The 26346-nt window shown below is 44.0% G+C and overlaps 1 protein-coding gene across 1 annotated transcript in view; it reads right to left on the bottom strand.

Moving 5' to 3' along the window:
* Positions 1 to 4182: 4182 nt before the first annotated feature.
* The window catches only part of ELL3 (elongation factor for RNA polymerase II 3), a 259380-nt gene continuing 237216 nt past the window's right edge, over positions 4183 to 26346 (bottom strand). Inside the window, exons 10-12 of the mRNA XM_086958187.1 lie at positions 24780 to 24951; positions 20387 to 20431; positions 4183 to 5714 (exon numbers count right to left, since the gene is read on the bottom strand). Of these exons, the coding sequence (XP_086814313.1) occupies positions 5604 to 5714; positions 20387 to 20431; positions 24780 to 24951 (328 nt within the window). The 3' untranslated portion in view covers positions 4183 to 5603. The remainder of the gene's footprint in view (positions 5715 to 20386; positions 20432 to 24779; positions 24952 to 26346) is intronic.

The raw sequence follows: 26346 nt of genomic DNA, 5'->3' as shown, positions 1-26346 counted from the left end.
TGGTCGTATTGCTGTGATTTTCACAGTTGAAATTGTATTGTGATGGGCAGTGCTTCGCAGTTTCCTGGATGGCCTTTACCTTTCTTTTTCTGGGGAGAGATTTTCCTTTATCCAGCCTAGGATGAGGACTGGGAATGTGATAAATCAATGGCACTCTTGAACAAGGCAGCAGGTATGTCCATTAGTGACTAAGGCCTTTGGCTCGGAGAAATTGTTCCTGGCATCCTGTACTGGCTCAGTGATTTGACACCTTACGTGATTTATGGCAAAAGAGTATGGCTTGTACCTCAGTTACAAAACAGAACATAAGATGCATATTTGTGAAGCGCACATTCACAGCAATGGGCATCTTGGCTCTGAATAACAGATGTTTATTGTTACCCAACTCAAAGGTACTAATAAATATAACAACATTATTACTGTTGAGGAACTACCTTGTCAGGGTGGTTCAGGTGGTATTGTCTTAGGTCGTATTGCATGCTAAATGTAATGAGATGTGCCTGGGTGGTGGTTGTTCACCTCTTGTCCTAATACGAAACACTGATGAATGAAGACAGAAAAGTTATTTTAAATGACAGCAGGACTGGGACAGAATGACTGACACAGATTTCCCAACAAATTGCAAGGGCCCGAAGGATGTGTGAAATCCTTACAAAGTAATAAGCAATTAACATGGGGTATAGACACAGTAGACATTGGTTCATATATATTTTGCTACAAAACCAGAAAAGACCTCGCTTCCATAGACCTCGCTTTTATAAGTGCCACTGTTATAGTGGTTTTCAGCTTTCCGTGACAAAACACACCATGACATGACATGACATATGGGACTGTGTACTGTGGCGGGCACTTAGCAAACACGAAGAAAGGCTGCCTGAACCATGCAGTCTTTGTAATGCTTCCATCACAAAGGCACGACTTGACACTTCTTTATGAAGTTAAATGGTTGAATTCACTATATGTAGGGGAAAAAAAATCTGTGACAAGTCAGATTCACTCATTTTCTATTGAAAGAGCGTTTTAGATCACCCCTAACTGGCAAATCTGCACAGAACGTTGCAAAGGGTATGCACATATGTATGGTTCATCAGAGAAGTTTCATGCAGCTTAGTCGGCAGAGGGGGGCATGCTTTCCGACAATCCAATTACTTGCATTTCACATTCTGAGGCCCTCCAGACTGGGACCACTGCTTTCTGTATACTTTCTTTTATTTGAATAATATTCGACAAGCAGTATGGTACTCCATGTTCTCCCTTCTATAGAACTCCGAATGTGCAGTTCAAACTAAGGAGATGTTGCCAGTTGGGTTCACAAACAAACTGGAATCTGTGGTGGCCCTCTGATTAGCTGTTAGGAGCTGAACATTTTTGCTCTGCCACCGTTTTGAGGCGTGAAAATTGGGTCTTTCTTTCAATAACCTCAGTATGGGAATCAAAATCTGTGGGAACGCAGAGGCATGGTAAGCATAACCCACCTCTTGGGGAATTGTGGTATCCCACCAGAGGAGTTAACCCCAACATCCTCTGACTAATGTCCTAGAAGGGATGTTTATGACACATTTTGGTTAAAAAACTACATCTTTGGCTATATTCCCACGTACATAGTGTCTTTAAAATGTGTCCGAACTGAAACAAAATATACACGTCTAGAGACAGTAGTTCGGGTCTTCAGAGCAAAAAATTAAAAAGTCATGTCTAGTTTCCCAGGCCAGGAAATGTGAGGAGTGCACCACTAAGAACTGGGCACAGGAGAAGACCTTCTGCCGGCTGTGGCCAGAGCCCGCAGGGTGTCGCCGCAAGCCATGCCCAACATGGCCTGCATACTGTGTGCCTCAACCCCTTCTATGCTCATGACGAGCTCAGCTCGTCATGAGTTACGCCTCTCGTACACTCATGAATGACGCACATGTAAATGTGCATAAAATTATTAAGTGTCCCGCAAATTTGCATGAGCTTCCATCTAGGAACTGTAATGAGCCTTTACACTTAGCACCAAAATAAAGGTGACTTGACCAATTTAAAAGATGGTAAGTGGGACTTGGGACGTCCCCACCCCTTGGAAATATTAGAGTTTGTTGGATTCATACACTGGGCAGAATTTAGCATATCCCTGCAACTCTGTAGAACTTTGTTCAATTAAATTCTTTGAGCAGACGCTTAGGAGAGCAACTCACTCTGCTCTTTAATATAAAAACTGGGCCACAACTGTTCCTGGTGTCAGTAGGAGTATTGTCTCATGCATAACCTGCACTGCGTTAAAGAAGGTTTGTTACACTCGGGCTTATGGTCACGCAGCTAACCATAACTAGCAAATTCCAGTGTTTGTTTTTTCTTATAAAAATAAAATTTCTTCATTTTGAGTTTTTTCCAGGGAATGTGTGAGATTCTTGGAATTATTCTTACAAGTGAACCATCTCTTCCCAGTTACATATATTTTCCAGTTCATTCTATGCATACGCTGAACCATAACTAACGCAGACTCTTCGAGCTGCATATGTACACACCTAATGTTTAGAAACCCTTGTTTGTGAATAACCAGGTGTATGAACGAAGCATCTTCCGAGATGACAAAAGATAGCTTTCGTGCTTCATGTATTCTGGTGTGCTTCTCAGTACACAACTAGTTCAATGTGTTTTGTAGTTCATGTCACTAATCACCACAGGGAATGGTCCCTACAAAACTGGTATTTCTAATATTCTAAAATACAAGTTCACTACGCTACAAAAGGGCAACAAGAAAAAGAAATCCTAGTTTTTGCACAATTCACATTCTGCAGGATTTCATTCTTCTTTCGTACCTGGAAACATTGCTCTCTTTTGTTTCTGCTGGACTTAATATTTGTAAAATACTGTTTTTCCCCACTTTTCTTTAAATAAAAAAAAAGAACAAATAAATACAATTTTAGTGAGAGTTCCATTACTTGTCATAGTTGAGAAGTTTCCACTTGGATATTTTTTATATTCGTATTCTGCTTTCCATTGGTATTTTTGTGTGGTTGCCCTGACTTAGCTCTGCTTTCCTGAGGTCAATGTGTGTGATTGGTCCAGTCTACTGCTAAATGCAACTTATATTAAAGCAGTGAATTTGGACAACACAATGTAGATTTTCAGCTTTATAGTCCGCACTGGGAATGTCTGGCAAGCCTATGCAAGGCACTCAATCTCGACATAAACATATGACGACATTAAGGGGCTGATTATGATTGCGGGTTTTCCGCATCCTCGGGGCCGGCGGAAGCCACCGCCGGCCCAGAGGATGCGGAAAAACCGCAGCGGACTGACCAAGGACCCACCGCCACATTAGGATGGCTGGTGGGTCCTGGTTTCCGTCCGCAGCTTTTCCACCGCGGCGGAAAAGCTCTGATATGGTGACGGTGTCTCTCAGACACCGTCCGCCATATCAGGATGGGCTTTTAAAAGTGCTTTTCCGCGGCGGGTTTTCCGCCGTGGAAAAGCATACGGATCTTCACCTAGGGGGCCCGTTGCGGGCCCCCCTAGGTGAAGGGGGGGTGGGAGGTGCACATGGGGGGTACCTATGGTACCCCCCTGCATTTGCATGCAGAAAGCGGCAGGCACCGCGCGGTGCCTGCCTCTTTCTGCATGCAAATGCCATGCGTGCATTTTTAACATTGCCGCGGGTGCAGCTTGAAGCTGCACCCGCTGCAATGTTAAAAATAGAGGATGTGACCGCCAGGGTGGCGGTCACATCCTAATCACACAGGAGGGGACTCCGCAGCCCATGCGGACGTCCCCTCCTCCTCGATGATCGCGGATGGACGCAAGTCCGTCCGCGATCATAATCGGCCCCTAAGTGTATAAAAAAAAGATATATTTTGGGCCAACCTCCATCTTCTTCAAGTATGCGATAAAGCTACTTTCAGACATGTTGGACTGCGGGACGGCCTTCTGAGTATTCGCAACTCTTTGGTACTTTTCCCATTTGAGTGTACTCATATGGTTTGTTCATGTGTACATCGCTTCAATACTGCGTGCTAGCACGGCTGTCTGATTCGGATGCCCAACTGAAGAGCCATGCCTTCTCTTGAATATCATCCTGATTTGTCTATTTAGAGGTTGTATGGAATGCTTTGCCGCTTCTTTGGACTGTGTTCCATATTTTTCAGTTGTAATGCTACATTAAGAATATTTAATACGGTGAAACATATCAACACTCCTGGAAAGTGGGGTAATTGACTGTTGTAGATTGTGTTTTTAAGGCTTTTTAAGTAAGTTCAGGTCACGCAAGAATGTCAAGAGGAGGTTATGGAGTCAGGAAGCTTGTATCAAGAAGCATCTGTCTCCTTGACTGAATAATTCATATTCTTCACACGTCGTGTGAAGAATATGAATAAAGAACATTTATAAAAAGACCTGCTGAATGGATTCTAATTACTGCTATACTTGCTCATTGATTTTCTATTGTGGAGTGCTGGATCATTGTGTTTTATCTGCACTGTTCTACGTATAACAGTTGTTTACAGATTACTGGTTCCATTAGTAACATCACTTTAGTTCAAGCATTTTGCTTAGGCTCATTGACCTAATCTGAAGAGCTTCATAGCTGGAGCATCATCTAAAAATCATACCAAGGCCTTCTACATGGTAGCAGTTGGTTGCACTGATGAGGTTATCCCTAACTGGTGATAAAGCTACTGTATTTCCACAGTATTTGTGTGGTGGTCATTGCTGCTTTTATTTTTCACAGACTCTAATCCAGCTCGGTCTTGAGGCTTTTAAAGTACCTGTTTAGTTTACTACACTCCTCTGTTTTTTTCTAAATGCAACCCAAAGCTAGAGCTGTGTATTGTCAGTATGTTGTTTCAAAGCACACTTGAAACACTCATCGCCTCCTTCAGGCACATTTAAGTGAAGAGAATCCCTTTCTGGCATCCGACATGAGAACTAGTCCTAGGATATGTGGACCCCTATGACTATCTTCTGCTTTCTGTCCCGCAGAAATAATCTGCCCTCCACTGTCTGAGCCTACACCAGAGGTGACCTGTGTCCCAATGTGTAAAAGGTGGTAGGAATGTCTGATGAAAAAAGGTCAAATTCTGTGTAGTTCCCTCGTACTTTCCAAAGGTATCTTTGATTTTTATCAGGCCAGCACAGGTGTGTGGCAGGTGCAAAAATTTCAAAGTTGAGATTAGAATGAAGACCTTGCCAAACCCCCTTCACCATTGCACTGATGTGTACAAGCACTTCTGGGGTTTCATGATTCTACTGATGGCCCCGCGTAAGTGTCTGGTTGTCTCTGTGGAGCGTCATTTGGTAGAGTGCTAAATGTCCAAGCCTTGTGCACAGCACGGCCGACATTTAGGCAAATGTCAAGGTGAAGTCTCAAGGCGACCAGAAGACCAGGGCTCCACAATGTATGCCACCTTGACATATACTGTCTTAAGTGACAAAGGGGAAGTCAGGTTCCAGGCCAGCCCCGTTGTTCCTTCAGGGTCTACTTACAAAAGCTGTGGCCTGTCACGCAGGGCCCAAGTCGCCCGGGCCCGCACGTATGAGTTTCCTGGAATGTGCTGGGCTGGTAGTCCGTGGCAGCATCAGCTTGCAAGAGTTCCAGTGAGAGTCACAGTCTTTGGTTCCCGCTCCACCTACGAGGGCTTGGTTTTCTCTTCATAATCCAGTATCACTTGCTTGATGTGCGAGAGCTTGTGGTGTAAATATTCGCAGCGTCTCTTATCTTCCCGGTATCCAGGATAGGTCTGTGAACAGAGACCAAAAAAACATCAGGGAGAACAATGGCTTTTAATGGGGAGACATTGCAGTGGGTAGAGGGGAAGAGGAAGAGCACGCCTGACTACTTTACACCAAGCACTGTGATAAGGGAATTATAGTTTTAAATACATATACCAAGGAAACACACCACATACACCGGCCCCTGAAAAGACAACCAAGTGAACAAAAGGCCCTTCAGCCTAGTGAAAATTCTTAACACCAAGCCCGCAACATAGAGCTAAAGAAATGAGAAGCTCTTGAAAAACAGATGATCCTATTCATATACTTCCAGAGGTGACGTCAAACTGCAAAATAATTAAGGTCAATACGACACTTCTCTTATAAACATACTTTGTCACCTTAGATCAACTGGCGCGTAAATGGAGTCCACGCTGCCCTGACATTTCCTAGTGAAGCACTTCTGGTTGCCAGTGGATTGTTGGGCCTGGTCTCTATCATTTGTAGCATTGCGAGATGTAGACCATGCAAAACATAACCTTATATAACATAGTATATATCATAAAACTTAACATAACACAACGTGTATTAAGAGAATGCAACTTTCACTTCCACATACGCTTCTTAGCGCTATTGACCGATAACCGATGTTTCCCGCTTGTCACTTTGAAACATGTCTTTTAAATCTACTTCTTAAATGTCATTCATTCCACATATCACTAGAGCATTCCTCTATCTTATGTGCTTTGCATTTTATTGAAACTTTGCAGTTAATTACATATGTTTGTCATCGTAGATGCACATATCGCCCTAGTTTGCAGGAAACAATATCCTGAAAGGTTGCAATAAAGTATTTTACAAGTTTCATATTTCCAGTCAGCTAATTATCAAATATTATTGGAGGGTTTTTTTAATATAATAATCTTGATATCCCAAACACCGAGAGGGTTACAATCACTGCTTAATACCTTTCACACATATTGCAATATAAAAGGTCTTGAGATAAACACCAGCAAAACCAAGTATATGGCAATAAACCCACATAGTTCCTTCAAAGGAAACTTGGTTTTAGAAAATCAAAAGTTGGAACATGTCAAAACTTTTATATACTTGGGTGTATCCTTCGACTCCAAAATGCAGTGGAAATCACAAATAGAAAAAAGCAAGTTAGTTTTAACACAGAATAGCCGTCCCATACTAAAAAGACATAGGGATAGCTGGAATAAAGCTGTGCAACCGGCACTTGAAGTTTTTCGGGCCAAAGCCCAATCGGCAGCCCTATATGGGGCTGAGCTGTGGGGACCTCTTTGTAGAAAATCCTTTGAGGTCAAAGAGAATGATTTCTATAGAGCACTTTTAAAATTGCCAGTGCACACTCCAATAACACCAATGCTTCTTGATCTAAATATGAAGCGGACAGACCACCATGCCATACTAAGACCGCTAATGTTATGGGTCAGGCTATGGATTACACCTGAGCTGACACACTATAGAGCTGCTCTATTTGAGTTAAAAGATCTGGATGTTTTCAGCCGTATTGCATGGTATGACCATATCAGAACATGGTTAGTGAGGGTTGGACTAGCCCATTTTTGGACAAATCCATCTGCACTTAACTCATGTTCAAAAAGGATCTTAAAAACCTCCTTCTGGGCTTACATGAATGAACGGAGAACTAGTGATTTATCTAATGGGTCTTTAACTAAAGAATTTTACTTGTTTAAAACAGAGCCTCGATTTGAGCCCTTTTTGAACGAAGTAAACCCTCCCTTAGCAAAAACATTATACCTAAAGTTTAGAAATGGATCATTGATGACAAAAAGTTGTACAGCTAAGTGGAGTTCACACGGCAATGATATATGTGTCATGTGTAGCGATGACATGAAGGAGGGTAACGCACACATATTGTTTTTTTGTCCCGCATATTTGGTACCCAGGAAAAAATGGATTAAACCCCTTTGTGTGAATATTGGTGTTAGGATGTATAGAGTTGCAGAAAGAATTTTAACAACTGATACACGACAAGTAATAGTTTTCTGTATCAGTAGGTACCTGCTTGCTGTTTACTTTATTAGGAAAAAAGCGGGCGGAAAAATGTAAAAATATGTAAAATTAACTGGAAACTTTTGCTGATTTTATGAAATTGATTTTATGTGCATTTTTTAATTAGTTATCTTTTTAAATATAATATGCCCTCCCCCCATAGATATTTTTACTCAAACAGCCACCCACAATGGACTATGTAAAATGCAAATGAAAATGTTTTATCTTTATCTGTACCTTTTATGATATTTTATCGAAATAAAGGATATATAAATAAATATAATAAAGTGTTGTTTCAGCCTCTCAAGAACTTAAGCATGGGTTTACTACAGCTACTATTAAAGCGGAAAATCAAAATAAAGCCCATTGTTGAGTCAAGTTGTTTTGCTCGAGCTCTTTAAGGGGAAGAGCATCTTGTCCAGATGTGTGCAATTAGCATTTTTCCTACAGATATTTTCATTTTACAACGCATATAGCCTGCACTGGTTCGCCTGACACCTGCTAATCCTGTGTCGGGATCACAGCATGAAACCCTCGACATGTTACCTTAGTGTGCCTGTAACACACCAGCAAGAGTCCTCTGCCCTCTTCGCCGCCCCGAGAATAAACGAGTGGTACACTTAGAGTTGCTAGTTTTACATAAATTTGTCTGCAAGGTGTGATATATTATAATATGAATGCAACAGGAATTCTGACTGGTTGGACAGAAGCCCTCATTTTAGTTGCAGGCATGAAGAACTGCATTGACATCCCAGCCCTGAAGGAGGTCATCACAGCCTCTGCTGAACTCCACCAGGGGTGGGCATGGGATCCACTGGAGCTTTGTGCCCCTGACCTCCTAAAATTGCAGCATGATCCCACCGTCCGCCGTTCTTGATAAAATGCCACCAGTCTTTACTGTGCCAAGATCGTTTGCACCCAAAACATTAGATTCTCTTTCGGAGGTGGAGAGAGTGTGAGAGGGAGAGAGTAGGAGAGGGAGAGAGAGGGAGGGGGAGAGAGAGGGAGGGGGAGAGAGAGGGAGGGAGAGAGGGGGAGGGGGAGAGAGAGGGAGGGGAGAGAGAGAGAGAGTGAGAGTGTGAGAGAGAGAGAGACAGAGGGAGAGGGAGAGAGAGCGTGTCCGTCCTTCCAGAGGTCAGGACAAGAGGAGACGAGGCGCAGTGGCGTCACTAGGGTTGGTGTCACCCGGTGCGGGTAACTCTTGGTGTCACCCCCCTCACGACTTACCGTCCGCATGGACCTCCTCCGTTCCGAGTCCGCCAGTGGACACAGATGGCAAATAACGGGACCATACAGAATCCTTAGTAACGTTTGTAAATTTAGTTCCTATATTTACAAAGGCCATAGAAGAACATTTTAATTCAACAAGGTCGGAGGTAAAAGATTGTAAGAAGTTAAGAACTAAGAATTACATAGAAAATATGTTACTGTTTTTTTTATTTTAACATTAAACTTTAAATGTTACTGTTACAGGAGATACGGTTGTAACAGTTCTGCATTGGGTTTGCACAATCAGCAACTGCCAGAATAGTATGCAACAGTACAAATGACAATGTCATATTAAATCTAGACTAATCAGAATTTTCCTTTCCTGGCCTTTAAAGCTGCAAACTTGTTAATTACTTCATCAAAATCAACTCCTTTCGCCAAATCACTTTCAATTGATAATATTGCAAGATCAGAAAGCCTTGACTGTCCCATGGTAGATCGCAAATAGTTCTTTATAAACTTTAGCTTTGAAAAACTCCTCTCACATGAAGCCACAGACACACAGATCGTAAGAAATAGTTGTAGGCTCAATGAGAGATATGGGAGAGATTCTAGGAAGTCCCATTCAGCTATGAATTTCAAAACATCCAATACTGACCAGTCTTTGGCTTCTCCGAGATCAATCTCTGCTGCCTTCAGGTGCCTTCTCAGCCTTGGTATTTCTAATAAAAGCTCTCCCTCGGATAACTCATCATAGAAAGTGGTCAATTTTGGAATGGATACCAGTAACTCTTCTTCAGTGGCAGATATCAAACTCTTAGCTTGAACAGCCTCAAACATGGCTGCTACTTCATTGATGGCTCTTGATCTGATCTGGAGTTCAGAATGGAAACGATCAATACACTCAAGCATCGCCCTCTTGTTTTCTTCTTGCAGAGTTAGTCCAACATCTCTTGTCTTCTCACCTGTCATCCTCTTCTTGAACCTGACTCTGCTCTCTACTGAAATTCCATATTGGTCTGATTTTAAAAGCGCCTGTTCAATGGCCTTCTCTACTAGATGATTGCGCTGCTCGTCGTGCAGGAAAAGTCTTAGCGTCTCTAGCCTTTTCACTACCTTGTCAAGAGTTAAGCCCTTGGTCTGAAGGTACAGCTGTGTAAGATTAACTTCTTCAAGTACATCACACCAAAAGTAGAGGTAGCACAGAAACGTGAAATTGCAGACAGCAGGCAAAAGACCTCGGGCTGTACCTCTTGTGTCTAAATTTTCCTCTGGATCACATAGAGCTTCAATTGCCGCCACACATTCATCGAATTTTTCTTTCACTGCCTTTACTGCAGAATGATGAGCACTCCAGCGTGTTGTTGATAGTCTTTTCACTGAGACTCCAGTGTGGTCCATTAACACATCCCATCGGTGAGTGGAAGCAGCAAAGAAGGAAAACATTGTCTCAAGAGTTCCAAAAAAAGTCACACACGAAGCATTTTCAGCAAAAGAGTGTTGGCCGCACAAGTTAAGTGAATGGTCCACACATCCATTAAAAATAGCTTTCCTGTTCTTTCTTTTCAAAATGGCTTGTACACCCCCATGGATTCCAGCCATAGTGGCAGCATTGTCGTAACCTTGAGCGCGGCACATCATAATGTCGAGTCCATCACTTTCCAGATTTTTAAGGATATCAGAACTGAGGTCAACAGCTTTTTTCCCCTTTAAAGGGAAAAATCCCAGAAACACTTCTCTTACTTCAACTTTCCTATTTTGGATTTTCACATATCTGATCACTTCAGACATTTGGTCAGTGTGTGATGTGTCAGGTGTGCTATCGAACATGATCCCAAAATACCTGGCAGATTTTATATCCATGACAAGCTTCTCCTTCACATGATTTGCTAGTACATGTATGAACTCATTCTGAGTTTGTGGTGCAAGATAAGATACTGATGCTTTGAGTTTACATGTGCTTCGCTTTAATCTCATTAGGTGCTCTTTCAGCACTGGGTCATATTTAGAAAGCATCTCAACCATTTCAAGAAAGTTTCCTTTATTCAATGAAGATTCATCTTCATTGTGGCCCCGGAATGCCAGATTCTGCTTGGCAAGAAACAATGTGATATCGAGCAACCTGTGCAAAATGTCTCGCCACTTTTTCTTCTCTATGTCCATCAAAGCAATACTTTCAGCGTCAATTGTTTTGTGCAGTCTAAGTCCTGCTGCCAATGTTTTCCATTTTTCAAGGCAATGTAAGTGCTCTTCAGATCTCTCATGATTATGCACTTTCGGGCTCAGTTTCCACCACGTCTGAAATCCAGTCACAAATTTGGATGTTGTGTCTGTATCATGATTAGAGGCAAAGAGTCGGCAGCAAAAACAATATAATTTGTCACTGACCAGTGAGTAAACCATCCATGATCGCAACACTTTCTCGCCATTTGGCATCACCTTGTAAAACCACTCTTTTGATAGCTGGCGAACATCTCCTTTTGCTTTTGGATCTTGCCTTGTCGCAATTCTGAAAGGGCCATCTTTGTTCTGGAAAGAAGCACTTCCTCTTTTGATGATTTCAACCCGCAAATGATCTGGAACTGGTATATTCCAAAAAGAAGCATCATCTAAAATATTCAAATTTTCGCCCTTCATCGTCTCATTTACAGTATCATGGTCAGAGTCATTTTCAGTACTGTCTTCTGCTTCAAATTCATCCATGTGAATTTCCATTCCTGGTTTTCCTGCTTCATTTTCTTCTATTTGAACTCCTTCCTCTTCTGCAGAATGCATACTAGCATTAGAATCAGCGTTATCAATTGGTGGCCGAGGAACTGTGTCTTTTGCTAAACCTGCCTTACCCTGGCCATCATCTGGTCTCTTGACATATTGAAGCATGGATCCACGTAGCGTTGAGACGGATTCATTTTTTTTCTTTTTTTCTTTTCTTTGCTGGGATCCACTTGGCCTCTTTGATGTATGTATACCATGTGGCATGATTTATATAATATATCCAAAACAAAGTGTGTTTTTAAGCACGTGTAGTGGGCGTGGGCTGATCAAACAGCGGGTCCAGTCAAATGTAGGATGTCAGTGTCGCCTCTAGTACGAGTGGTTCGTGAAAATGATTTGGGAGGTTTTCATCTTGGTCGCCCTGTGCTGTTGTTCATTTTTTTTGTTTTTATACGTGTCGCCTATTTCATCGATGGTAATAAGCCTGTAAAAGATGGAAGCCGGGATTGACTATTATTACCCGCTGAACAAACATGCTCCTTATTGCATTTTCTTCTTAAGCGTTATTAACAAACATGTTAAATACGGTTTAAGAATAAAGACAGGCAGTGGCACTGCAAATGAAAATATAGAATTCAGTAGAATGATTGATTATTTCTTAACCACAGTTGGGAATCATGGAATTGTTGCAAGCCTCTTGTAATGTGGCCCTGCTTCATACCCTGTAGATTTTAGTGAAAATAAAATTCTGTCTTTAGGTGAAGCAAATCAAAAGTTAATAAAAACGTGTGAGAAGTGCTTCAGTGCAGAAGGCCCTCCGTAGAGGTGGACTGGTCATCATTCAGTTGTTAATTACTGTCTTTGGTTGTTAGAGTGTTTCTAATGAATTAACAGTTTTAACATGTGTACGCTCTAACAGACAGTTATACTGTGCGTAAAATACTCAGAATAGAACCACCCTATCAAGAATTGTGCCACATTACGCCAGGTTATTTCCCTTTTCTTTCTGCATAATTTAGTCAACCCTCCACATAATGTGGCCCGCCTCTGCTGCATAAATGCAGTGGCCTTAGCTACGAGTGGCATCAGGATACTAAATGGCCCCGGCCGAGGTGAAGGGCAGTCAAGGACGGTACTGGGGAGTTGCTTGGTAATGACTTACAGCCGCATAGTGAGGTTTTGCTGGGAGCCTGAGGTTCCCCTTCCCTGTGCTTAACGACTGCTAGAGGTGTTTGGGGGGTTGGGGGAGTTCTCCCCTCAAGAACATTTGGAAATAAGAAAGACCAAAATGGTGCACAACACATTTTCCTTTACATATTTAGCTGTATTAACTTTCAAAGCACAGTAAATCGTAAATGATGACCTGACATAAGCATGCCAGAAAGCATGGAAATGTCACACATAAGCACCCAGGCCATTAACCATGGAAATGTCCTCAGGTCAGAAAGCATGGAAATGTCACACATGAGTTCTTGGTCTCAGACCAGGAAGCATGGAGATGTCACACAAAGGCACCGTGGCCAGAAAGCATGGAAACGTCACATTCAGTCAAAGGCACACAGGCCAGCCAGAAAGCATGAAAATGTCAAAAGAGGACACCCAGGCCAGTGGTGCTGGTCGGAACAATTTCCCGAGTGTTGTCCTAAAAATTACCACTGTTCCCTTCACCTCTCTCACGGTCTTACTTCTTTCTTACTACACCTCTCCTCCTCTACCTCTTTTTTTCTGTCCCTCTCTCATCTTTCTAAGCGGCCACAGCCAGGATGGACAATAAGGCAGCAGGATAAAGACCGACCAGCAAAGCAGGCATATTTCAGCCAAAGCAGTTCACTTCATAGTATACGTATGAAGTGAACTAACTGTGAAGTGAACCACCTGCAACTGCAAGTGAAGTGACGAGTTCAAGGAAAGGCCTGGCCTGCTCCCTGCCTTGAGCAATGAATCAATTCATGCAGCCGGCCGTGTGCAACTGCAAGCACAATGCACCGCCTGGGTCAGGACTAGCCTAGGAGGCTGGAAGAGCGGGGCCGGACATGGTCTTCCGGTCTTCTATTTATTTATGCGTTTTTATATAGCACAGACTTTACCCAAAGGCGTCAGAGCGCTTCACAATAGGAACAGTAATGAAACATGAGGAGAAAATTACAAGTGAACAAATTACAAAAGCAAACGTTAAGTTACAAGAGCCAAAAGTGACAATTGTGAACAAACAAAATACATGAGGTTGCAAACGGTGCGTTACAGGAGGAAAAAGTGGCATGTGTGCAGGTTACAAGTGCTTAAAAGATAAACTATGACTGAAGGCAGGTTTTGCATTTTCCAATCCCTGAATGTAAAAGCTTCACATCCACTGTCTGAATGCCAGATGCTGATGCATTATCTACACGAGTAATTAAACTAATAACAATGTATAAAAGCAATTACTAATGCGTCTTTATTACTAAAGGAACACTTTTGTGAAAAATTCGAATAATGAAATACTGAGCAAAAAGCACTGTTTCTAAACTTATACCTTGCAGTTAAGTATGCAATTCCTTAAAGATGGTTCATAATTCATTAAGGAGGTATATTACAAGGATGGTAACCTGAGACCTATCTCTTCTCACTCAAGAATGTCTGCAATGAAAGCAGTAACTCGCTGCGCTTCCTACGTAAAATACAAATCTGTGACCTGCACGGTGCATGCTTGTAGCATACTATACAATAATAGACCATACCACACAACACCATACCATACCATAAAAAAATGGACAAATCTAATACATCTTGTGAGTCCTTGTGACTTTGCCAGTGCATGTTAGAAAAGATTCCTGAATATCTGCACTGCAGACTTCAGGCAGCCTTGATGGTATTTTTCTGCATGTTACATCTGAGGGCACAACCTTTTAAAGCTCTAGAGCGCTGATTTACGTCTCCACAAACTGAGAACGCCACCCTTCACACATAAATAGCAGCCAGCAGAGCCCTTAAGATGATCAGTCTAATGTTTAGATGGAAACCCCCGCTGCATGATGGGAACACACACACACATCCTTCACGGCATGCTTGATTAGTATGCCTACTACTATTGAGAGATTTAGGAATGCATGGCTACCACATTGACAGAACTGGATTTAAGAGCAAAATCCTGATTGCGTCCTCCTGGCTAAGGAGACGAGAAAAATGGCATCACTTAAATGATAGCGGCCACGGCAGGGACAAACAGACTCCAGAGACAAGTAGAGAACAATCCAAGACAGTTCAAGAGTGAAATAGCTTTAGTAAAAAAAATCAGTAGATGTTTGAAACTATTTGTACAGACTGGTTAGCAAATTCCTGATATTTCACAAACTACTAGCTTTAAAAGTGAGCTTCCTATAAAAAAGAGACCAGCCAAATCTTAATGATCTGACTTTAACTCAGTTTCCAATTATTTGATCGATTTTTGACAGGGTTTGATTTGTTTCGGGACATTATGGTGTTATAAATTTGGTGGGCACTTCGCACTTTGCAATTATTTTCGATGGCAGATTTAGAATAATGAACTGAAATTCTCTATACAGGTGTTTGCATATGTAAATAAAAATAAGCATCTCTTAATCGATTGTAGTGTCAGGGAAGGGAACCGCGCAGTTCAATATGGATTATCTCACATCACATGACGTGTCGTGATCAGTTGAGTTCATTTCATTTGTGTGCCACTGCACTGCCACATAGTTAGTAAGTTATGTTCATGCAGTATAATAACATTATTTCTCTCTCTCTTACCGTGACCATCAGGGGAGAGACATCGATTGATGATGGTGGTCTCGGCCTCGCTCTCTCGTCTCTCTGCTGGGCCTGGGCTGGGCGGTGATGTCGTCGCTATTAATTCTTTATTCCCAGCAGACAGTGAGTAGTCCCACGACGACGCACGGCCGCACGCACGGCACCACTGCGCATGCACGACCTCTGGCGGGCGCGTGACCGCCGTGACGCGACTGCAGCAGGTGCGGCCCGCGCGGGGGCTGTCCCAGGCCAGGGCCATTATCATTGGTAGGTGTGCCGTGCGGCGCGGGCGCGCTATTGATTGACACACAGCACAGAGGCAGCTGCCGCTTTACCGCGGCCGCGCCGCACCGTTGCCCGCATGATCGTCACCGACTATGATCTGATCAGAATACATGATCATGATCATACACCTAATCTGGTGCACAGCGGCGGTGCGGTTCTTGGCGCGGCGCGCGGGTGCGCTTGGCAGTTGAGTTCACCACTATTATTTATATTTCATTTAATAAAATAGCCGGCGGCCAGGCAGCTAACTTAATTTACTGCTGCTGGATTGGTGTCACCCCCCAGATGGGGTGACACCCGGTGCGGTCCGCACCCCCCGCACCCCCCTAGTGACGCCGCTGACGAGGCGTAAACAGGAGGGACAGGCTGATAGGTGCAGACTGGGTGTGACAGGATTGTTGGGGCTCTGGGTGGACTGCCCAGGGCCAACACAGAGAGGGGGGGGCGGCTGAGAACATCAAGGTGGGAAGTCAGAGAAGAGGGGACGGGTCAAGGGAAGAAGCAGTAAGAGGAGGGTCGTGTCCAGGTGAGGACTGCCTGAGGCCGGACAGTCTGAAACCCGAGGCTCTAAGAAACAGTGTACCTTCAGAGACCATGTCAAGCCAGGGCAGTAGAGTCAGACTGGGGAGGGGCAGCACCGAAATAAACAAAGAATCCGTGAACAAACAATATGGAACTGATCTATGGCGTATGAATAGTGTCCTCCTCCTGCTATGCACCTGGCAACAGAGGGAGGGCCTTCCAGACTCAGGACTGTCCTCATCAGAGACTTCATGGTTCAAAGCCCACTGCGGTAAGACTTGAGGATTTGTAAACAATATCTGTTCATATCGAAGGTGTACAGGTCTAGGTGTGAGTGGCCACTGATCTCGAGGCTGGCCGGAAACTGATCACATTCCCATGAGGGGGAGTCCCTTCTGGCGCATTAAACTGGGTCCCAAAAAGGGGACTTGACCTGTTCGCAGAGAGCATGCGCCCTTCCCAGTGAGCGACTGAGGCCCGGCTAGGAGAAGGTAAACCTAAACCCAGCCTGTTCGACGCCTTCCAGGCGAGAGGTGCTTATCCAGTGTGCAAGACCAGATCCGGAGTCCCAGCTGAATCTAAACATGAACATAAAAGGCTCAAATAACAACGCGGGATTATGTCACCTCTGTGTAGGCGGAGGCACCTGCTGCAGTGTCCACGAGCACTCGTACGGTAAAACCTGCCGCCAGAAGCCACTCCACAGATTTACTGCGTGTAAAACTGGGCTTACTGCAACACTGGTGCACGGGGCTCGAGTGACTGACTGAGCTGCAGGGGTGGCCGGGGTTTGTGTGAGCCCTGCGCCGCTGATGCCACTTAGCTGAACGGGAGCGACAGCTGCGGCTTTAGCACCCCGGGTCATGTGGAGTGCAGGCCGAGGCCGGCGCCGGCCGGTAATGCGCCTGTAAGCCGAGCCGCCGGCAGGTGGGAGCTCGCAGCGGGGGATTAGGGCGCGCTCTACCTGCAGAGCGCCGCGCGCGGGAGGCGCCGGGGGTGGGACAGAAAGGTCACTCCCTGCAGGAAGCAGGTGAGATGAGCAGCGGCCTCAGACCATCTACATCCATCCGTGGGCCCGGTCTGCTCTTCTGTAGTGACCAGTACTGACTGCAATGTCGCTGTAGGCCATACCATTCGCGCCACAGACCGCACATCCCGCCAAAACCACACTTCAGTTTGCAAGAAACGCACCTTTGTAAAGACGCTTTCCAACCGAGGACTGTGAAGCCCACCAATGCCCACACAATGTCTACCGAAATATAACACAACCAACGCCCCACTAGCATGCATCACTGAACACTCCTGTGTGTGGTGCCACCCGCGGCTGATATTTTTTGTAATATTCTGAAATGATCAGACTTACTATTCCGCGGGCCTCTCGCCCAGGACTGTACTCTTCAGTTCTCACCTCCAAGTTCTAAAATAGATCTGGAATTTGTCCAATTGATGGTCTTCTCTGTTTTTAACAAATTGCCACGACTAACCACGTCTTCCAGAAACGTGACAACCAAAACGGAGGGTCCGATTTTGAGGAGTCCACAGTGCTGCTGTAATGCACGACTTTTCCCCATAGGACTGAAAACTGATAAATTTACCCATAGGCCTGGGTAACACTGCTCTGTCCATATGAACGCATTCAGGCCCAGAACTATGTGAGCACGGCTGGGATGCGTAAGATTAAAAATGGCAAGGGTATTATTACATGTGGCTATTCATTGGCGATAAGCATGAAAACGCTAATGAGTTTAATAAATGTAACAACAATGTAATTTTCTCTACCAGAATCTTCCCTCGTTTGTTTTAAGGAGTCTTATTATTAGGGTTACTGGAAATACGTGGCAATGACAGGCAAAATGTGGCAGCGTTGACAAAATGTATGCTGTATAATGTAACAATCTGTGAAAGTATTGCTTTGTTTTTTTGATATTTCAACACCTACTAAACCTGCCCAGATAACATTGTACGTCAGTACTACCAGTTCAACATCTGAATACAGACAGAAAGCAGCTTCAGAAAGGTTAACAATGAACTGTTGCAAAGTGTCTGCCATTGCACAGAACGATTTTGGCGCTCTTTTTTTTATTATTAGTAACTTTTCATCCTTCGAGTTAGAAATTAATTATGCAGGAAATCCATAACTAGGCTAACATGTTGTGCCTGTTGAATGGCATATTACCAATCGCCCTGCTTATTAAACATTATAATTGTACACAATTCCAGATAACACCCGGAGGATGGCTCAGTAAGTGAAGCACTATCTGGTGACAAGTTAGAATCCCGACATGGCCAACTCATCCGTTGATCCATCTGAGGTGGATAAAGTAAGTACCGTTACATCAAGTAAAATTAACACCTGTTATTTATAGTGCTTAGAAATTGAAAGCATGCTGCACAGGGTCAGACTGATTTGCATATAGCCATGTCTGAACTGGGGTGGCAGAGTGGGCTAAAAAACGGTGATGGATTAAACCCAGATCTTTTGACTGGGTGTGAGTGTTTGATTGATTCAGATGCTCCGTCCATCACCACCCCCTTTTGTATCGCTTTTGGCCGCCATAAGTGTGGCAGGGTATGCTCAGACGTGAGTCCCTTGCTCACTTTGCCACTGGATTCAAGCAAGCCGGGCTGAAGACGGCTGTAATGCCAGAAACCGGTCCTCGGAAGCTTGTTTCCGGTCCAGGTAAGACATGGCTTGGCAGTTCGGGCTGGACTGTTCCCATGAGGCACAGGGTCAGACTGATTTGCATATAGCCATGTTTAAACTGGGGTGGCAGTGTGGGCTAAAGAACGGTGATGGATTAAACCCAGATCTTTTGACTGGGTGAGTATTTGATTGATTCAGATGCTCCGTCCATCACCACCCCCTTTTGTACAACTCATCCTTTCATCCATCTGAGATGGATAAAGTAAGTACTGTTACATCAAGTAAAATTAACACCTGTTATTTATAGTGCTTAGAAATTGAAAGCATGCTGGAATGAAGCACAACATTGAACCAAGTTATTAGTATTCTTTATTAGTGATCAATTCAAATGGGAAGAGGGCATTCATATCTTTGGATTACGCTGGCATCAGAACCCCTTTAACGCATCAAACAACATTGGTCTAATACATCGGGACCGTCTCCTGCACTACACTGCACTGCAATGCAGATCAGAACAGGCGTCTGCTCACATTGGGCTTGCATCGATTCATTTCCAGTCGCCCACAGCACCTCGTGAGACAATAACTCTTGTGAGCACTGTGCGTTTGGTGTGATTGGCTCTAGCATGTGTTTTCCATTCCAGACCGTATGGTGTGACTTAAAGATAGGAGTATCTGCAAATACAGGCATGTCATCGCCCCTGAAGCTGGGCAGGCTATATGTAGAAAGCAGGCCTTTCCTACATCAATGCCCCTCTTTCAGGCTCCCGTCTGCAGAGGTGTGTGTGTGTGTGCAGCCTGTGGGGGCACAACTTTCAAATCTGAGAGGGCCAAGCCCGACTCTCATTATTCTAAAGTTGATAACATATGCTACGGAATGATTACCTCATAATTTAAGAAACAAACCGGGGAAAGCTACTTGTGATGTTCACTTGAAAATTACTTACACTATCAATTACTGTCCTTAAGTTAGTTTTGGCTAAATGCGAATATCAATGCTTTCGTAGCCGTTTTTGTTTTACCATTTTTTGAAATATAAATGAAACAAACTTTTTAATTGAGCTAATTTCATTGCCCTACATTTTAGAGACCGCTGTTTTGCTCTCCACCTCCTGACATGCAACTGACTGTGCTCCGACCGCCGCTTATTCACAGTGCCCGAGAGGTTCAACAAATGTAACACAGGTGTGTCAATCTGCCTCTGATGACGAGCCAATACGCCAGCATTACGAAGAACTTTGCACTGGCTCTGCCCACACAGCGCTAGATATGTACACAAATATGTTCCTTGATTCTCCGGTTGTGAATCTGACATTTCACTAACCTCTTAATTCATATTTGCCTAATAATCAAAAGTCGGGCAGAGAACCCTGCAAGTGCAACCAGCTCCTCCCCCCAGGAAGGGTTTCCATTCCCGTCACTCAGAGGTGCTGAATACGAAGAAACATCTTATGTTTAGTAAATAGGCGGGGTGGGGGGGGGGAGGGGGGGGGGGGGGAGTACCCACCCCAGTCACGCAAAGAATAACGGAAGTTACCTTTTTGAATTTCTTGTAGGCTGTTACAATTTTCTCCTCCAATATCTGAAATTTGAAGAACAAAGCGAGTCATCATACTGTGAAATGCAAGTGATAACGCTCTCCAGAGGAACGTCTTACACACAGAGAAGCACACGCGTGTCATCTGCTCAGGAGATTACTTGTGATCAGCAGTGGGCATCTGCCAGAAAGAGCCACAGCAGAGCAACATCTAGAAGGACATGTATGTTCAGACATGGACATCATCACACAAACCGACCCTACTGCCATCTCAGGAGACCACACGTGGTCAAAGGCAGGCATCTGACACTGCTATGTTCACTCATGTCCACCTAGATACAAACCTGCACAGCACCAGTGTCAGAGTCTCAGGAGACCATGTATGTACTATCTCAGGCACCTGCACGCAAGACAGGAACAGTGTCATTGTCTCAGGAGACCATGTATGTACTATCTGGGGCACCTGTACACCAGATAGTACATACATGGTCCCCTGAGAAGATGACACTGGTACTATCTGTTGTACAGGTGCCCCAGATAGTACATACATTGTCCCCTGAGAAGATGACACTGGTACTATCTGGGGCACTGGTACACCAGATAGTACCTGTGTCGTCTCAGGAGACCACGTATGTACTATCTGGGGAACCTGTACAACAGATAGTACCAGTGTCGTCTCCTGAGACGACGCTGGTACTATCTGGTGTACAAGTGCCCCAGATAGTACATACATGGTCCCTTGAGAAGATGACACTGGTACTATCTGTTGTACAGGTGCCCCAGATAGTACATACATGGTCTCCTGAGAAGATGACACTGGTACTATCTGTTGTACAGGTGCCCCAGAAAATACTAGTATCATCTTCTCAGGGGACCATGTATGTACTATCTGAGGCACCTATACAACAGATAGTACATACATGGTCCCCTGAGAAGATGACACTGGTACTATCTGGGGCACTGGTACACCAGATAGTACCAGTGTCATCTTCTCAGGGGACCATGTATGTACTATCTGGGGCACCTGTACAACAGATAGTACCAGTGTCATCTTCTCAGGGGACCATGTATGTACTATCTGGGGCACCTGTACACCAGATAGTACATACATGGTCCCCTGAGGAGATGACCCTGGTACTATTTAGGGCACCTGTACACAAGACAGCACCAGTGTCATCGTCTCAGGGGATCACGTATGTACTATCTGGGGCACTTTTACAAAAGACAGGACCAGTGTCATCGTCTCAGGAGGCCACATATGTACTATTTTTTTGTCTCTCCGGCAGTTGTTGCACCCGACAAAAGGAGTGAAAAACCAAAATAGAACTTAACAAGTAACATCATCATGAACGAGGCTGTTATAATTCATGAAAAGGAAATGTAGAGCTATTTGTGGATTGCCCTCTGGAGTCTGGGTTCTAATGAAACCATGGAGCTAAATGCATATATTTTGTGGACAATTGTTTTTTTTACAAATAAGATTGTTTATTTCGAATGAAATTATTAATAGGAACACAAGATGGATTTGGTTAAAAAAAAATGTTATGTTATTTTTGTGTCAGATGATATTAACAAAATTCAGTGTCAGTGGAGAGTATACGTTTTGGTATAAGGGACAGGGGGTCACACATCACTGGGGTAACTGCGTTGCAGGCAATTAGCATATAGTTACAGGATTGTGCCACGTCGAGGGAAGAGTTTTGAACAGGGATGATGAGGGTGGAGTTAGGAGTCACATACAAGGTATAGTAGGATATGTGGTGCAAACAGAGGGAAGGCGAAGGTAATTAGGATCAAGTGATCGGCGGAGCACACTCGTTGGGAAGAGCTTAAATTTGGAGCTTGGGGATGAGTCAGGTGCTCGATTAAGTGCCTAGTGGAACAGCCACGAGGAAAGGAGGTGTTTGGATTAATAATGGGTGAAGAGCAGGTATGTGTTTGGGAACGATTTGGGGATAAGTTACAGCATTAAGCTGTGAGTTGATGTGATCAGGGTATCGGATACGCATTCGAGAGTTGGTAATGACATTCAAATTGGGCGGGAGGAACCATATACACAGAGGGGACAGTTAACACTATAAACATTGGACAGGGGGGCATTCGCTTAGTAACGAGTCATATAGGCAGGTATGCAATCGTGGATGGAAGTAGGGGAGGTTACCGCGTTCAGTGAATACTCTATTAGGGTGCAGCACAATGAGTGCATGGATATTGGTTTTGTGTTGGGTGGTGGTCAGCATGTGTTGCAGGCACATTCAAGTTAAAAGAGTTGTAGTCACTTTATTTATAAAATGGCATTGTAATATGATTGTACTATTGTATGCATTTGTGTAAACATAGCATAGTTTTCTGATATGTAAGACTAACAGAGGTTTTAATTCCTATTTAACAGCTATCCCGGACGAAGAGCGCTAAAAAGCCCGAAATGCATTGGGACATTAAGACAATTTAGCTGCCTAACATGAATTGAGTTGCCCACTTGATGTAGTGAAAGGTCTGGACTGGCATAATTACAACATTTGAAAAAAATTGGAATGACGGACAGCTTTAACTTGAATAGTAGAGAAAAGCCTGATGAATTTTGGAGAACAAGGAATACATCTGGATTCATACACTAAGAGGAGTTTTGTATTAATTGTGGATTGGCTGTGCGATTGGAATTGTGGCATTAATGTTGCTGCTATAGTGTTGGAGCACCTGTGCAAAAGACAGTGTCATCGTCTCAGGAGACCACGTATGTACTATCTGGGGCACCTGTACACAAGACAGGACCAGTGTCATCATCTCAGCAGACCACGTATGTACTATCTAGGGCACCTTGTACACAAGACAGTATTCGTCTTAGGAGACCACGTGTGTACTATCTGTACAAAAGATAGCACCAGCACAGTCTCAGGGTACCACTATATGCCACACAACCACCACACCTTGTATGGAGATCATGTATGCTCAGATCTGGACATCACAAGATAACAGCAGTGCAACCGTCGCATCCTCTATGGACACCATGCATGTTCAATCTTGACCATCGAAACACAGACCCACATCTGCACAAATTATCAGGAGCCACACTCGATGAAACCGAGACTCAGTAGCAGACATGTTAGCCTCTCAGGAGTGAAGTTTGATCAGCCTCAAGACATTTGCACACAGAACAAAGATAGTGCTTCATACAATGGCACACAGTAGCAAGAAGGCACCACGTACATTCATACAGAGAATCAAGACGGTGCCAGATGGACTGTGAACTTGAGCCTCTTGCATAACTGAGATTGGAGGGATGCAAAAATGATGGTTAAAAACTAGCTATCTCTTCAGTGCCCCATTTAATTCAATTGTATGTACCGAGTGTACTTTACGATGGAGCACTTCGGAACCATGGGTACAGTCTCAGCACTCAGCTGCTATAGATGTCAGACTTCCAACAGAGATTTAACGGACATAATCTGGGACGCGGGGTAACTCGAACATATCGGTCTTCTGAATTCCAAACTTTGGTAAAGGTCCTCTAGCTCCCCAATGACTTAAATCCTAAACTGGCACTACCTGGAATTATGAAAGAAGAGGGTTTCCTCCCAAGGGCTCCAGTGACTCTCATAGGCCTGGGATGTCTCCTGGCTTAGTCTGCTACTCACTTTAGGAGGTGGCTCCAGGGACTGGATGATGTCCTACGTTTACCAGGTTAGAGGTTGCCCTCAAAACATGCAAAGCTGTGAGAAGCTTGTTTGCCCCACTTTGGGGTTCGATTGTAAATTTGCACACAGTTGCAAGAAGGAGTCACATCCTCAAGAGGCGAAGTGGCATCAAACTAAGACATCAACCATATAGCATCACAGCATTGCCACCTTCTACAGATGGCATGTGTCATCAAGCAGACCTCAATCTGAGGGCCAGCTCTGCCTTACACTCGACAGATAAAGAGCAGCCCACCTGGGTGGCCATAGGGAGCCCTGAAGAGTAACATTCGTGAGAGAAGAAAAGTGATGAGACTCACACTGTGGCTTCTTTCTCAGTGATACGCTTCCTCTGCTTGTCCCATGCTTTGTCCCTTTCAGTTTTCGATGGTCTGGGTTTCTCTCAGTCAAGAGACATAGCTTTTTCCAGCGTGCTGGTGTGTCTCTTCCCACTCAAACCAACTTCCACTCTCTGATTGCTCAACCTTGGCAAGGATCTCCCTGGGCATCTCATAATTGGGATAAAGTTGTAAAAATTCCCGGCTTCTCCTTACTCAAATTAGGTTCCCTGACCTACAAATCTCATGTATCCTTTCACCTGTGCCTTTTCAGGCCTGATGGCACTCGAGCAGCAGCTTAAATAAAGACCACCTTCTCTACCGCTTGAGGTCCGCATGCCTCCCCCTCCATGGTCACCCGGTTACATCCCCCACGCTCACCTTGTGCTCAGATGTTCCTGGCTTCAGCTTCTTCATCCTGGACCCCAGCTGAATGAACCTCTCAGTCACTTTGCCGATCTTGGAGTGGAGGTCTAGATACTCTGAATAATCTGCGTCAAAGTCTTCTTCGTAGCCTTGCCGCTGTTCGTGCGAAGTGATTGCACCGTACTTTCTGCCAAAAGATAAAACCACCATCAAACACTAAGGTGCTGGCAAGGAGTTGGTTCATGCCTCTACAGCAGTAGGCGAACTGAGAAACTTCCCGGGCCTTGGAATAGCCAATAGCCAGGTGTGCCCTAAGCAGATGCATTTGATGTAGCCCATCATTATCGAACGCCATCAAATGCCCAGGCACTTTCAAAAGCAGGGCATCATCATCACATTAAAGTGCATCTCCACTCTAAAGTGCCTCACTTGGTCACATAAGGGCGAGGCTGCCCTGCTGGTAAACAGCTCTTTACAAGGGATCATTGCGCCCGGTGCTCGTGTTGTGCATTTACCAGAAATCCAATGTCTTCTTAAAAGCACAGCTCGAAGCATTCACCGGGCTATGCTGAGGCTCACACATCTTGAATGGAGATTGAATAGGCTGCTACAGGGGACAACATTTTCTGGGCAGTTTACAAAAGTTGAGTAATGTGCATGTATATATGACATTTGTATAGCACGAGCCTAGCCAGAGTCAAAGTCACTAAACAGGAAGATTTCCCAAACATGTTTTAAAAAATCTGTTCAAGGGATCTTAGCAGCGCGTGCTCCATTCACGCGCGGCAGGCCCACCCACGCGCAGTAGCAGAGATGAGGTAAATGTTAATAGAAAGTAATCCGAATTTAAAGCTGCTGATTTTGCCCTGCAAATGTGTGACCCAAGAGCTATATTATCAGAATGTTTGCGTAATTTGCATGTAGCAAGTGCATTCATTCTCTGAATGATAGATAGCCTGTAAATACAAGTGAATCAAGTGTGCATTGAAATAAATTGCAACAATGTCTGGCAATTTGCATTTGTCAAAATTAAGTAGTCGTGCAAAAGAATGCAAAATTGAATTTTGAGTGGCTTTATTGTGTGGCTTGCTTTCTAGCACCTTTCTAATACAGTTGAGAGTAGTAAAGTGCATTGGTTGGGTCTCGAAATGCCTGTGGTGGTTAAATTCGCTTTTGCATTGTGTGTGTGCTTTTTTTTCTATTCTGAACAGGCTACATGAAGAAGACCACTTTCTGAATGCCTCGCAATGGTCCGCATCACTAAGAATAGTCAAAAGAAACAGGGGTGGCTGGGCCCAATGGGAAGGAGGGTAGGCAGGGCCACAATATTATGAATTAGAAAGAATTGCCTATGCCTCACAGCTTAGTTAAAGTACACACAGGTTTAGGTACAAGTAAACCAAAATTTATTAGTTTACTCAAAACAATTGATGTTTTTGATTTGCATTAACTTTAGGAACACAAAGGAGAAATTCAAAGCATGCAGAACTAAGATCGCTATCAACTTTACGTCTTAGCCATATGCTGTTTCACACACATTTAGGGAAATCAGACAGTAAACCAAACATATATTTAACATTTG

The sequence above is a fragment of the Lissotriton vulgaris genome, chromosome 2_1 (genome assembly GCF_964263255.1).
Source record: "Lissotriton vulgaris chromosome 2_1, aLisVul1.2, whole genome shotgun sequence".
Lineage (NCBI taxonomy): Eukaryota > Metazoa > Chordata > Amphibia > Caudata > Salamandridae > Lissotriton > Lissotriton vulgaris.
The sequence above is the reverse complement of the archived record's forward strand: the minus strand, read 5'-3'. Positions and strand labels throughout refer to the sequence as shown.